Source organism: Ursus arctos, unplaced genomic scaffold (assembly GCF_023065955.2).
Source record: "Ursus arctos isolate Adak ecotype North America unplaced genomic scaffold, UrsArc2.0 scaffold_12, whole genome shotgun sequence".
Classification (NCBI taxonomy): Eukaryota; Metazoa; Chordata; class Mammalia; order Carnivora; family Ursidae; genus Ursus; species Ursus arctos.
The window spans coordinates 15,800,402-15,815,068 of record NW_026622786.1 but is presented as its reverse complement, the minus strand read 5'-3'; the positions used below and the strand labels follow the sequence as shown (position 1 = coordinate 15,815,068).

Sequence of the window (14,667 nt, the reverse complement as noted above, 5' to 3'; positions counted from 1 at the left end):
GGAGAGGCAGACTCCCCTCTGAGCAGGGAGCCCACTTGGGGCTCCATCCCAGGACCTCCAGGATCATGACCTGAGCTGAAGTCAGACACTTAACCGACTGAGCCACCCAGGCGCCCCCAAAGATGAATATGTTTTGAACACCTACGCTAGGTCGAGCAACAACCTAAGGATTTCATATAGGTTGGCTGACATTTCAACTCGAGCTTCACAACAATTTTGTGAAATAGGTTTTATGCCCATTTTGTGAAGATAAGCGATGCCTGGAGAGGTTACGTTGCTTTTCTAAGCTTCAGTTCTCATGGGTGGCCTGGGATTCAAATCTAGGTCTGTCTAATAGCATAACCTCTGCCAGTTCCACTGAGCTCAGATGTCCTGGCAGCCCCTCATCTCGTTTCAGTCTTTGCTGGAAAATCTGGGGAGCCCTGTGCTAAAACACTTTTTTTTTTTTCCGGGTCCTGAAGTCTTTCCCTGTGTCTAGGATTCCTTCAGCTCTATGAAGCCCCAAAAGGTGATGGCTTAATATCTCCTGTCCTCATCCCAAGAAATTAACTTTTCTGGGTTAACTTTGCCCCTTGACGGTCAGACTCTAAGAGTCTTACCTTTTTTCTCTTTTGGGAAGGAAAGCTTTGGCTTTCCTATTCAGTATGACCAACTAAGAGAGGGGATTTTCAGAAGCCAGGCATCTGAGGGAATGGCACAGGCAGTCCAAAAATAGGATATTCTGGAGCTAGACAAAAGAGAGACTTAGGGGAACATCTTAAGAACACTTGGGGGGGGGGCATTGATCACAGGCACATCAAGCCTTCTCTGTAGCTGAAATCAATAAAAGTATAACCTCTGTTCTGTAGGGAGGAGAGTCCATGACAGTTATGAGACTTAAAAAGACTGTGTATACTAAATATTAGAAGCCACAAACAGTCCAAAGTCTTCCCTTAACTAACTTTGGGAAAATAGGGACCCAGAGTGTGAAGTGACTTTACTACAGTTCAAACAGCCGATTGGTAGACTTTCAACTTGCAGTCCAATGTTCCCTATGCGCCGCCACTAAAGAGACAAGCTGGGGGGAGGAGGGAGCTCAGGGTTGGCTCACCCGACAGGAGAGGACCACTGTCGTAGTAGAAGAGGCAAGTTGCCAAGTCGAGCCTGGAGCAGCTGACGTGTTTGTTCGTGCTTCTCTGGCTCCTCGGCCAGGGTGATCCAAACCAACCGCTGTCAGCCCGAGTACTCTTTTCCTCGTGAAGACTTGTACCTCAGCCGTCCTGGGTGCCTTGGGACATACCGGGAGCAGTGTGCCCAGAAGGAGAAAGACGGCGGGCAGAGCCTCATTTGGGAGTTTGTTAAGAGAGTAGGGAGAGCTTGGGCCTCAGTTCTCTAATTCTCTCAGCTCCAGCTTTGCTGTGGGAATCCCTGCTCACTTTCCAAGAGCCTGGCCCACGGGTGGGCGGGGGGGGGGGGGCTGCTGTTCCATGACCAGGGCCCCCCCTCTTCCTGCCTCCCTGCCTTTGGCCCCCATCAGGCCTGGAAGAAGCTGCAAAGAGGCACATACCAAGCTCGAAGCTGCTTTTATTGGGGAAGAGAGGGACTGGACGGGAAGAGAGGGACTGGACGGAGTCCTGACAGATCTAGCCTAAGTGCTCCAGGCTTAGGAAAGAGATACAATAAATAGGTGATAACTCGGGAGGGCTCTCAACCTCTGGGCTTGCTCATCCTCTTTGCTGTGCGAGCTGGGGTGTGGGGTTCGCTGCAAACTGGGGACACAAGAGCGGATTTTTCAGGGCTCCCAAAAGTATCAGATCTGCCATCTTGCTTGTTGTGACAGGGTCTTGGTCTCAGAGGTGTCTGGGTGGGTGCCTAATGGCTCATCTGAGGGAAGAAAAGGATTGAGGTGAGGCAGGTGCCCGGCGAGGGATCCCCGGGGCTCGTGCCACCAGTCTGTTTGGAGCCTCCAGGCCTGCCCGAGCACGTGAAGTCGAGCCTCTGGGGGGACTCTCCTGTACCTGCCGCACTCCGTTCTAGCCCAGGGCTGGGCCTGCGGGCTTGTCCACCTGGCATTCTCCCTCCCACCCGGGGAGCATCCTGCATTTCCTGTGGGGGTCAGGGCCCCAGGGTGTCCTCACCCCCAGCATCCTTCTGACGGCTTCTAACCGTGCCAGGACCCGTGGGGCCTCCTGTGGACACAGCATCTGTAGCTCCGCGGGTCTCATGTGAAGCAGCTGGCTCCCTGTGAGGAATCTGAGGCTCTTCACCGTGCTGGGAACGGAAACAGCAGGTGCGGTCAGCGGGAGAGCGGAAGGACTTGCGCCTGCCTCTCTGGGCCTTGGTATATTCTGGAGTATTGGATGAGGAGTTGTTGGGGCTTGGGGGCTGGGGTTACAGGAGAATTCAGGGAATAGGGGCTCTGGCGGTGAAGGAGTAAGATATGCATGTTGGCGTAAACCAATTTCAGGACTCCTGGGTTTGAATAGAGAAATGCCCTGGAAGAGAAGTTTGTGGTGGGAAGGGGTGGCTGGCAGCTGAAGTTCCTCCCAGGTTCCCGGGGAGCCTGTTCTCTTCCCCAAGGCAGAGGCTCCTCATTCAGTGCTCCAGCAGGGGCATGGACACACCCGTTCTTCTGCTCTTTCTAACTCAGCAGAAGGGGGTGCGGGTCTCTTCTGTACCCCGTATGTTCTGGGTCTCTGGCTTTCCTTGGCTATTATCTGAGTCCTTCAAAGAGGTTCTCCAGACATGTCCTCTGTGGGTAGGCACTTACATGGTGGAGAAGTTCTCGGCCTGCAGCCAGGCTGTGACCTCCTCAGGCGTCGAGCTAAGTCGAAGCATTGGAGCCTAGAGTCAGGGGAGCTGAGAGTAAGAGGCCATCTCATCTCATTTCTACCCACAGCCCCCTTCATCCAGGCCTCCGCTCTGGGCTCCCGTCAAATCTCTTCTCTCACTGCATGGTTTGCTTATCTGGTGGGGACAAGGCTTGTTCTCTGCTCTGGCCCCAGGATAAACTTGGCGCACAGTAAGCCCGTGATCATACCGATGAACTTGAACCAGGACTGTCTCCTCCACTTGTCATTGAATCCTTCCTGCTCCCACCCCCGACTTATAGCTTCTGGATAGTCTAGGCTGAGTGGTACCCGAGAAGGCGACTGGCTCTGGCTCCTGGAGGCCCCCGACTGTAGGGGCTCTAGGATGTTGCTGGGAATGTAGCCGCTCTGTCCCTTCTCATTCTGCACCAGCCACCACCGCTTGCTCTGGTCCAGGACCTGCCAAGAGTCACTACCACAGTCACCCGAGCCTCTGTCCACACCCGGCAGCCCCTCCCCGCCAACAAGGCTTTCTTCCTTCCTGCTCTCCCACCCGCCTTCTTCTCCCTATCTAGGCCATCCTTCCCAGCAGCCCCATACCCAGACCACCAACGCCAGGCTGCCTATTGCTCCCACCAACCACCACCTCCTTTTCTAGGCTCAAGCCCGTGTCTCACCTCCAGCACCTCTCCCTGGGCCACAGTCAGTTCCTGTGGGTTCCTGGCCTCAAACTCATATAGGACTTGCATTTTCAGAGCTGGCTTGACAGATCTGGGGCTGGAGGGCACGTGGTTGGGGTCCCCAGGCTGAGGGCCACGGCGTGTCTCCTCTTGAGCAAAGTAGGAGGTGCTCCCTGACCCAGGGCTTCCCCCCAACCACACACAGAGTCAGGATGGCTGGAGAATGGAGCCTCAGAGACTGAGTCCCTGTCCCAGCCCCAGAGACCCAGCTGTCTCCTGCCTGGAGTCTGGTGGTGACTGTTTGGCTGCCACAGAGTTTAATGTCAGGTCAGTGTAAGGCGGGGCTTGGGGTGGGGGCTCCTGCAGTCAGGAGGGGCCTGAAATGTCACTGATTTCTGAAGACTCTGCTAGCAGTGGACGTTTCTATGTCTGAGCTCTCCTCTGAGTGCTTTATATCTGACCTCTGGGAAATCAGAGACACGTGCAGGTCGTATAACACGAAGGATTGGAGTCTGGGAAGATAAAACACTGCTTTTTCACCCAAGGTAGGGGAGCACGTGACTGGCTAAAAGTGAGCCCAGAGGGTCTCTGAGTTGTAGAATCCGCAGATCCGCAGGGTCAGTCCCTCCTCTCCCTCCCCAGAATCATACAGTCCCGACTGAGCCCAGGGCTTACCGGAGGGAGGGAGCGCTCTGGTATCCTGAGGGTGCCTGAAGGGAAAAACACAGAAAGAGCAAGAGCAGGGAGTCAGCCAGCATGGTGGTGGGGAGCTGCGGTATCAGACCACAGATCTACTTGCACACACGGCCTTATATCTCCTCCCCTGCCTGGCCACCACACAGATCCGGGTCCCTCCGTGAACCCACCTACCACTTAGTGGTCACGTGACTGTGGTTTGGCCTGAGAGGGCAGAAGCCGCCAGAAACCAGGGTTTTGAGCAGGGCTCTTTGCGAAACTCCCCTTACCTGGTTGGAGGGCTCTGGAAGCTGCCAGCCATCATAGAATGTGGGTTGGTAGGGCGGGGGCTCAATGCCTGTCCAGTCGGCCCTGGGGAGAGAACAAAGCTGAGTTCACTCCGTGCCAGGCTGTTGGAAGTCGAGAGGGAGGAGATGGCAGGGCCTAGCCTCAGGATCTTCCAGGGAAGGGAGGACATGGTCCGTGAACACAGGTGAAAGGCCCCAGACACCCACACAGGGCCTCACGGTGAAGCACGCATGGCTCCCGCCAAGTGGGCACCTGCAGCCCGGTCTCCCCTCTGCCCATGAAGTGCAGAGACATCAACTCCGTACGAATAGGCTGGCACTTTATCGCGCAGACTGGGGGTTTGGATCAAAGGGGTGGAACCACAGAGCGTCGGGCCTGGAAGACCCCCTTGGGGGCTCAGGCAGGGCCTCTCTGACCTGTTTTTCGTTTCATGGCGGCGGCTCTGTTTCTCGTTAGCTAACGAGTGGGTGGAACTCCACCTTGCGGTCCAGGGTGGGGGCTGCTACTTGCTTCCCAGTCCCACCCCACTGCACCCCCCCTGCAGGAAGGGCGGTGCTGTTTGTGGCGTCCAGGCTCGTTCTGCCAGGAGTCTTCTCCACGTGCCTGTCCCCAGGGAATCCCCACTCACCTTGAGGAAGTCCCCTCCCTTCCTCACCAGGGCAGAGGTGAGGATTTCCTCTTGGAACAGCCCAGATTCCTGCTCCTCTCCCACTGTATCCCATATGCTCCCCCCGCGTCTGCGTTTCTTACTCTAGGGAGCCCCTTGAGCGCGTCCTGAGTACCGTGGCTGGTACACTGGAGGCAGGTAGTATCTACGCAACGGGAACGAGTACATCATTCCGTCTTCTGAATCTTTTTAATAAGTTCCCTTTCTTTACCCTAAAAACATGCGCAAGTCTTCCCTTGACCCTGTTAATACTCCTTTTAGGCGGTCATTTTAGGACCTTCTCCTTTCTGAGAATGCTCTGCCTACCTTTTCTTACCTCCGGGTCTTTCCTTATTTTTTGCAGCCTGATTTTTACCTCTGCTATTACTCTATTGAAACTTGTTCTTGGCGCGCCTGGGTGGCTCAGTCGGTTAAGCGTCTACCGTCGGCTCAGGTCATGATCCCAGGGTCCTGGGATCGAATCCCGCAGAGTCCCATGTCAGGCTCCCTGCCCAGCGGGGAGTCTGCTTCTCCCTCTCCCTCTGCCCCTCCCCGCTTCTTGTGCTCCCTCTGTCTCTCATGCTCTCTCTTTCAAATAAATAAAATCTTTAAAAAAGAAACAAACAAAAAAAGAAAGTTGTTCTTCAAAAGTCCTGATAATCTCCCGGTTGCCAAATACAATGGCCTTGTACGGTCTAAATGCTTCTGGATTACCACAGCATTTAGTGCTCTTTATAACTTCTGGTCAGTTTGCCCAAAAGCAAGTCACCTGAATAGAATTTGCCAAGACTCAACTCTTTTGAGGGTTTTTACATTTTTTTGGTTAGTCTCTTTTCTGTTTTGTCTTTCAATTCATTCATCCACTGAGTTTTGGTTATTTTAAGAAATCGGAAAACATTTTAGGGCACATTTGGCTTCCTTTTATATTTGAAATAATAAACAGGGACAGAAGAGAGAAGAGAAATTACCAGGGACTGGGGAGAGGGAGGAATGGGTACAGAGTTCTGTTTAATTGTTTAATGGGTACACGGTTTCAGTTTGGCATGATTTAAAAAGTTCTGGAAACAGATAGTGGAGACGGTTGCACAACACTGAGGACGTACCTGACACTATCGAATTATACGCTTTAAGTTGGTAAATCTTATCTTACGTCTGTTCTACCACAATGAAATCAATAGATTACATTGGATCGTAATTCATCCCTTTAGATGGATTGGACAAAATCTCTTTTAACGAGGCCGCACAGGGAAGGGCTGCCCATTAGGCAGGAGACTCACTAGCACAACTGGCTGATTTCCTGGTCGACTCCTCTCTCTGTCTCTTTCCAAAACCCTCTTCTCTCCTGGTTTTCATGCCTCTCCTTTTTTGTTTCTCCTTTTAAGTCTCTGGAATTTCTCTTGGCCTCCTTGACCCTTTCCCCCCTTTGCCACCTACATGTGAAGTGTCCCTTCCTCTCCCAGGGGCCTGGAGCCGGCCTCGCTGGTGTAAGAGAGTTCCTGGGGCTCCCTCTGGAGCGTTTGCCTCTAGGTGGCTCCAGATGGCACTTCTGTGCTGACCGTTCTCAAACCCACAGGCCAGCTGGGACCTGTCTCCTGAGTTCCGGGCCGTCTGTATCTGGGGAATGTTTCACTGACGCCCCAGCTCGGGGCACCCCTAGCTGGCTCGACCTCCCGCCTGCTCCCCGCAGCCCGGTCAGCGAGGCCTGATTGTGCTGAGGCCCATCCCGCGGCTACACCCGTGGAATATCTCTTTCTCTCTCCACCCCTTGGCCGGTTGGTTGCCAAGTCTTACTGATGTTACACTGGCATCTCTTACGTCAGCAATCCCTAAATTCTGGCTGGATTGAGACAAAGTTTTCACTTTGTCCTTGACCAAAATGAGAAAATATTTAAGAGTTGTTCTTTTTGCCTTCCGTGGTGTGGGTGATGGTGAGTGGCCGGTTTGTGGTGTTTTGTTTTGTTTTTTAATTGTTTGTACTTAGTCTAATAAAAAGTTGGGAACTCCATGTAGAGTGCCCCCGAATTTGTTTTGAGTTATTTCTGGTTTGTGACAACGTAGAGCCTGCCGTCTCCAATGTCCTGCCCGATGCCCCCGTGCCCCTTGCCCCAGTTCGGTTCCGGCGTTGTCCTCACTCACCGGCTGGTGGTCCAGGCCGCACCCAGCCTCTTCCAGAAGTCAGTCTCAGCCGGGCTGAGGCAGGACTGCAGCAGGTCGATGGCTTTGGGGGTGAGGAGGGGTGAGATCACTTGGGTTGCTAGGCCAGGCTCAGGGCAGTGGGCCAGGATCTAGGAGAGGAATGGAAGGTGTCAGGAAGCCTAGGCTCTCTGAGGGCCAAACAGGAGCTGGAAGGGGCCCGGAATTCCTGGATGCCACATTGCCTCAGGCCTGCTGCTCCTTCCTGTCTCCCTGGATCCCTGGTGTCCTCCGACCGACCCCAGCCCCTCTCGCCTGTTGAGGGGTTCTGACCCAGCAGGGATGGTGTCTCGGAGTCAAAGAGGAGGTTGTATTGTGGTGAGCGAGGTGCGGACCCCGCAGCCTCCCTCTGCCCCCTGCCTTCCACCCTCGCCTCGGCTCCATCTTAACTTCAGCCTGCCCCTCTTCATCACCCGATTGTCCCCGAACTCACGGAGTCTAGAAGTTGGAAGAGGATGTGCACGAACTCAGGGGCGTTCTTCTCCTGCAGCCAGAGGGCCAGCTTCCCCTGGGGGTACAGCACGTTATGTGCCGCCACCCTTCATCCATCCCACCTTCACCAGGACCCCAGGACCCTATAATTGTTCAGGGCCGTGGTTGGGAGCCTGGCACTCTCCAAAAGTCCCAAGAGGAGGAGGGGAGATTCCAGGGGGAGAAGCTAGAGAAGGGAAGGACTTGGGGTGGTTGGTGGGGTGGGAGGAGGGGAGGGCTGAGGACCTTGTGAGGAGTCACATACTAGAAGGTTGAAGCTGTACTTGATCTTCTGCAGGCAATCAACGTACTGGGCCTGGGTCAGCTCTGCAGGGGAGGGGGAGGGTGTTGAGTCGTAGATCATCCCAAGACCACGCCCTCACCTCTCGCTCCTCCCCTGCAGCCCTCAGCACTCACCCCACTTATCCTTGCCCTTTTTCTTCCCCAGTCTCTTCTTCTTATGACTGGTCCTTGCCTGGGCCTCCTTCAGCTTTCCCGCAAACAGCTCGATGTCCCTAAGGACGTGGCTTAGTATCTCCTGGACCCCAAACAACCCGTGGCCTTGAGTGGGCAGTTGGGCCCAGCCTGGAACTCCCAACCCTGCCCCCGACCCTTCCCCACCTCCAACCAGAGCCTCAGGCCCAGTGCAGGGTCTGATCTCGCCTCCCCGGCCCTCCTCAGTCCCGGGCCAGCCTTGGCCATCCTCTGGCCAAGCTGAGAGCCCCAGCCAGCTCAAGACAATCTACAGTTACCTCATCCCTCTCTGGGTTCTCTGGGGATGGGGGCCGCCTGGCAGGAGGCAGAGGGAAGGTGCTTGGTTCTCGGAAACTGGAGTTGTGTGGCAGGGGCCTTGGGGATGGTGGTGTGCCTGCAGTGGAAGGGGACCATGGCCCAGAGCCTTTTTGATCTTTGATCCAAACCTTCCTTTCCACCTGCCCTCATGCCCCACACTTACTGTGCTCTGGGCTCATCCAGTAGGGCTGTTCTGGAGGGGGCCCCTGCTCCAGTGGGGGCACCTGCTCCTTAGGGAATGGCCTTTCCAGAGGAGGTCCCCTCCATCTGTCTTGGCTGGGGTGATGAGCTCCAGATTGGGGTCTGCTGAGCACATGATGGGGAACACAGCTTTGACAGGGGTCTTGGGACAGAGGCTCTGCCCCAGGATCAAGGGATATCACCATCCCTCTTCAGGAGATCCACCAGCCCTGCTCTCTGGTCTCCATCTAGACTCCCCCCCTGCCTCATCTGCCTGCCCTCTAGGCCCTTTCGGTCCCATGTCAGTCTCCCGGGACATTCTCCAGTGTTCCCTGGGCCCAGTCCCAGCTCCTCCCCCATGCCCATCTGCACCCTAGTCCCAGCCTGGTCCCTCTCCAGTTCCAGGCCCAGGCTCTGAGGTCCTGCAGGTGGGCTGGGGCACAGACTACCTACCTTTGCTGGTGCTCCTCCTCCAGGGCCTTCTGCAGGCTGGTCCTTAGCTGCTCTGCCTGGAGGAAGTGGCAATCAGGCAGGCTGTGTGTGTTTGCGGGGGGGGGGGTATGGGGGGAGAGTGGGAGAGTGATGGTCTTTGGACCCTGTCCCCACTCCCTCCCCAACCCTGCCTCTTGTCCCTCACCCCCACTTCCTGGCACTGGAAGAGCAGAGTGCTGGTGGCTGGCAGGCCCGACTCCTGCACCGTGATGGACAGCACGGAGTTGTAGGAGCAGGTGTTCAGCACGGCGTCCATGGCCTGGATGCTGTCCAGGTGGTAGGAGTCTAGCTCCTCCTGGGCCAGACAGAGAGTTCGGCCGTGAGGTCACTGAGCGCCACGGTGGCTCCTGGGAACTCCTAACCTGGGTTGCCCCATCTCTCCTGGTGGCCTGGGGCAGGGGTGTCGTCCTCCCTGACCCCGGTGCCTCTGTCCCCCAGCTCTCCCTAGGCCTGGGTGCGTATTGTATATGCGGACAGGTGGCCACTGTTTGGGGCACGGGAGGGGTTGGAGTCCATGCCTGGTGCCGGCTTGTGCACAACCCATGTTAGCTATGACCTGTTGCAGAGTCCGTGGCGGGGGGCTGACCTTGGTCTCGATGTCCAGCAGCTGCAGCCAGCCATCTTTGACCTGCAGTAGCAAGTCCTGGCTCCATACCCGGCCCTGAGCATCCATCTCCTGCAGCTTCCTCAGGGCATCCTTGGGCTCCTGGACTTTCTGCGTCCCCAGCTTACATGTCATCAGGTGCTGAGGGGAAAGGAGGTTTGGAGAGGGGGCGCACGGGGGGTGGCGGGCAGGGGTGGGGGTAGGGGAGAGGCAGCAGAGGAGGAGGACGTGTTCCTGGCCTCCTTGTCGGGGAGGTCCCAGGCCGTCCCCATACAGCAGCCTTCAAGGGTCAATGGAAGGCCAGGAGCCGTTGGGCTAGGATAGGGCCCCCAAGTCAGGGTACGATGAATGGCACGAGAGGATTTAGGACTCTGGAGGAAGGATGGCAGGGCCCTTACCAGTCCAGGCCAGTGGAGGGGGCTATTTGGTGGTAGATGGTGGGCTCTAATAACCCAACAAATAAAGTCTGAAGTCCTCTGGGTGGGATATAGGACCCTCAGATTCTGTCCCTGGCTTTCTTTGCCCCCTTTGGGAATCCCCCATCCCAGCCTGGTCCTTCTCTTCACAGACCGAGCATTCCTGCCTCTCAGCCTTGGCTCATGTTGTTCCCCATACCCAGAATGCTTTTCCCACTTCTGCTAGTCTATCCCTTCCCCGTCTCTGAGGAAGATCAAGAGCCCCTCTCCGAGTCTTGCCTGATGAAGGCCGTAGCCATCTCGGTCTCACTCAGAGCCTTGCCCACTGCTAGTCTGATCATCCTGGCAGGTTTTTGCTGTTATTCTCCTTCCTCGAGGAGCCCCCTCCCTTCTCCTATCCAAATGCCACCTGCACAAGCCACGGTCCCTCCCCTTGCCCTCCCCTCCAGGCCCTTGGTGGGGGGCCACCGTTGCTCCCTGCTCCTTGAAGCCCCCACCCTGCTCTCGGCCCAGCCCTCAGTGCCTCTCTGGGAGTTCCCGGTGTCTGCACGTCCAGGGGCCCCTGACCTTATGTGCATCCTGGCACCCCTCTTGCTCTCACCCACCAGGCCCAGTGGAGCCAGTTCCCAAACCCTGCCTCTGCCTCGAGGCCCAGGACTCCTGGCCCCTGGCCTAACCCACCTGCTTGGGGGAGCCCCACCCCTGCTGCCCTGTGAGCCTCCAGACCACTGCCCCCGTTTCCTCTCTGCTTCTTCTCCCTGAGGGCCTAAATCTGCGGCCGCCCAGGGGTGCTGTCTACCCCGCACGCTTCGGCCTGATCAGGTGTCCGCTCTCCCCCACAACACCCTGCCAGCCTGCACTTGCCCTGTGGTGTCAGCAGCCCTTCAGACAACTAGGTCTCAAAGGCCAGTGTCGTCTGCCCAGGCAGGGCCGGAGCCTTCCTTCCAGCCCCCAGGCTGCCTGCCCTGGGGACTCCAGCCGGACCTCTCCCCTCTTGAGACAGTGCTCTGTTCGAATCCTTGCAGGGACCGCCGTCCTCACACAGGCCTTCCTCCTGCCATGCCAGATGCTGGGCAAAGAGCAGTGCCTCAGGCTTACTCACCTCCACCCTGTGCTGCAGACAGGTGGGCTCTGAGGAGATGTTCTGCAGGTACTCCTTCCGGTGCACTGCAGGCGTGCAAGGCAAGGGGACGGTGACCGAAGAGCAGATCAGGGGAGACACGCAATTATGTGGGGTGGGGGGGCTGATCAGCGAGGGGAGGGAGACCCCTGAGGGCAGAGGGTCAGGGAGGGAAGGAGAGAGGGGACCAGAGGAGGAACTTACGGTAAATGGCTCTGCTGCTGGGCCGGGACATGCTGACACGGTTAGATGACTCCTAGAACGTACCCTGAACCAGAGAGACAGCCATCAGGGCTAGGGAGAAAAATCCCCGGGCGGAATGGGGCGGGAGATGAGTTCTTGCCGCTCGTCCCTCACTCAGGCCTGAGGTTTGGGCCAGGCTCTGACCTGGGGCCTCCAGGACCAGACCCCAAACTTCTGGCTCCAGGGGCCTTTCTGGAACCTTCTGCAGCCTTGCGTTCCTCCGAGGAGCCCCATTTTGGCTGGGCCGGAGAGGCCTCAAGGTAGGCTCCTGGCCTCCCATTATTTGGTCAGTAAGTCTCATTCCCGTGGGCTCGGGAAAACTGTGTGGACAGGCACCTGGGAACATATCCTGTCTTGGGCCTGAATGTGAAAGATGCCAGGTCCATGGGCTACCCCTGGCTGCTGGAGGAAAGACGTCAGGCCGAAACAAGCCTCTTGTCCAAGCCTGCTTCGGTTCTGCAAACTGGGAGGAGGTCGATGTTGCCTCTTAAGCTGCGGACCCACTTAGGAGGGGTGCTTGGTGTGTGTGTGTGTGTGTGTGTGTGTGTGTGTGTGTGTTTGCACGCATGTGTGCATGCATATTAATGATGGGGCTCTGAAGGATTTGTGGATGATCTGCACTTCCCTGAATGTCTTAGACGATCAAGACTCCTGTCTCTTCGCCTTTCCATACTCCAAACTCTCTGCCCAGAGCCCCTCCCTATGCGCCCTTGAAATCCAGTTCAAGGATCACCGCCTCCGTGAAGCCCCCCTTGACCACCACTCTCCCCTGCCCAGAGTGCCCTCCTGATGCCACGGCCAACCTTGTATGTTTCTCTCTCGCAAAGACAGCCCCTCTGTAATGTGCAAGCCTGGGGCCACGCCCCTTACAAACGCCGCATTTAATTTTCACTACCGTTGCTCGACTTCTCTGGCTCTACGTGCTAAGCACTGCTTGATGGACTTCACCCTCATCAGCTCACTTAATCCGCAAAACAACCTCACCCGGCGGATGCTGTTATTGTTCCATTGACCCGATGGGGACTCACAGGTTCAAAGGGGGTAACGGGCCTGAGGTCACCAGAGTATTTCTTGGAGAATGAGCCTAGCCCGATCTGGCGGCAAAGCCCGGGCTTTAATTGTGTAGGTGTGCCTGTCACGGGGCTGTGACCTGCTGAGGAGAGATGGGTCTTGCCACGGCTGTCTCCCCAGAGCCTTCCCAGCACAGGGCGAGGAGTTGTCTAGAATACACGCATGTTGAAAAGGAATGGAGGTAAGTATGGTGCGTGCGCAGGTGCAGGGTGGGGTGGGAGGGAACTGAGCGTGGGGGTCAAGGCTAAGTGTCATTTGCATGACATGTGTGAGCATCATGAATAGGGTGTCAAGTGTGTGGGTGCCATGCATCTCCGTGGTATGCCTGTGTTGTACAGAAACCCTGAAATATCCCGGGCAAAGTGTAAGAGAGCGGCCCACACCCGTTTATTAGGACTGTTATGAAAATAACAGAGGGTCTGATAAGATGACTCAGTGACGGGGAAATCAGTTGCTAGGAAACAACTGAGGGATTGTGGAGGAGGCCGCTGGCTGTTTTCCTTGTTGGGGAGCACCCCGAAACCTTGGAGGGGAGAGCGGTGCTAGAAGCCTGCTCGTCACCGGAAGAGAAAGAAGAGAAAATGAGCTCTGCCTTGGTCAGCCCTACTCCCCTCCCCCCATGTCAGGATGGTCCCTGTGGGTCCCCGTGGGCAGGTCCCGGGAACTGTCTGAACCTAGAGATCCCGGACGATAGGAGAGGGGAGGCAGCTGGCTTTGGGCTGCCTTGCCCTTGGGGGAGTAGAACTGTGGCTGCCTGGTTTCCCCCATGTATCCCCTGAACTTAGGGGCTTAGAGCAGGGAAAGGGTGCCTGCAAAACAGACCTTGGGAGAAGGAGCCCAGAGATGCTTCTGGAGCCCTGGTTCCCCTGCCCTGCTTCCTAGCCAGCTAGCTAGCAGCTGAGTCCCAAGCCTTTCTTGGGCTTGCTCTTCCTGACTACGTCTGGGAATGGGCTGGAGACCTTGGCCTGGGAAGACACTGACTTGTTCCCACCATCCTGGGATGGCCTGCGGCTGGGCAGGCCCCTGATCTTCCTGAAGGCCAGGCCCTTACCTGTGTTCCAGTGAGGCTTGTCCCCCCACAGGGGCTGGTGCTTGAGCAGGTGGTCCGGTGCCGGTGGTGGGAGGGCAGTGGCTTCTCTGCTAGCAGCCACAGACAGAGGCCTTGTGAGCAGGCGGACCCTGGGTGAGCAGGCGGGCCTTATGGTGATGAGGCCATGAGGCAGCCACACCTGTGCTCTTTGGACTCTGGTGGGTGTGGAGGCTTCCTAGGCCACCACCCACTCAGCATGGAAGCCTGACCAGTGGCAGTGCCAAGCTTCGCCAGGGACCCCTGAGGCCCAGCCTCCTCCTCTGCTTTCCTCCCACGTTAGGGTGTGGCCTTCTCTTCCATCTGCCTTTTGGGTACCTCTGCTGAGGCCCCGGGGCCACAAGCAGAGGGAGCTTGGCCCAGGGAGCTCTGGCTTCTGTGGTCAGGGGATGGGTGGCTAGGGGTGGTCCCCTGGCTTTGGGGAAGCTGTGGACTGGCACGTGCCCGTGTGGGCACGAGTGCTGTATGCGTGGATGCATGCGTGCCCAGGTGGTGCCTCTGGGCAGGACACAGATCTTGGAAGAGCAGATGGGGACCGGGGACCACCACGGGTATTACCTGGAGGGCTGAGACCTATACTGGCAGGGCCACTTCATTCTCTCCTCTCTTCGGTCTCCTCCCACCCGGCAGGGAGCCCTCCCCCCAACCCCAGTCCTTGCTCTTCCAGTCACTTTCCTACCCACCCTGCCTTGTACTCTCAGACCTCTTGGTCCATACCTGGCTGGCTTCCGCAAAGATGAGAAACCGAGGCTTGCCTTTGTTCCTATTCATAAATACACCCAGTTCCTGTGCTTCCTTTTACTTAAAAACCTTCCTTGACACCCAAGGTGGGCCGGGCTGCCTGCCCTCTGGGAGCTCTCAGTCTAACAAGGGGGGCAGCATATAAACAGACACCAAGG

At 56.8% G+C, this 14,667-nt stretch overlaps 1 protein-coding gene across 4 annotated transcripts; it reads right to left on the bottom strand.

Moving 5' to 3' along the window:
* Window positions 1-1,545: 1,545 nt before the first annotated feature.
* EPS8L3 (EPS8 like 3) lies at window positions 1,546-13,834 on the bottom strand. Of its 4 annotated transcripts, none has more exons than XM_057310390.1 (19): window positions 13,733-13,834; window positions 11,572-11,635; window positions 11,350-11,414; window positions 9,814-9,972; window positions 9,373-9,522; window positions 9,189-9,244; window positions 8,719-8,861; window positions 8,516-8,631; window positions 8,181-8,301; window positions 8,029-8,090; window positions 7,726-7,800; window positions 7,236-7,384; window positions 4,435-4,516; window positions 4,145-4,179; window positions 3,467-3,653; window positions 3,120-3,248; window positions 2,750-2,823; window positions 2,118-2,250; window positions 1,546-1,863 (listed from the first exon to the last, which is right to left on the bottom strand). In XM_057310390.1, the coding sequence occupies exons 2-19, from the start codon at window positions 11,600-11,602 to the stop codon at window positions 1,852-1,854; spliced, it is 1,779 nt and encodes a 592-aa protein (XP_057166373.1). In that variant the 5' UTR covers window positions 11,603-11,635; window positions 13,733-13,834; the 3' UTR covers window positions 1,546-1,851. The 4 variants fall into 4 exon arrangements, with proteins under 4 accessions (XP_057166373.1, XP_026340396.2, XP_057166371.1 ...); XM_026484611.4 differs by having other exon boundaries at window positions 8,719-8,858; XM_057310388.1 differs by lacking the exon at window positions 1,546-1,863 and having other exon boundaries at window positions 1,874-2,250.
* Between the last annotated feature and the right edge of the window lie 833 nt (window positions 13,835-14,667).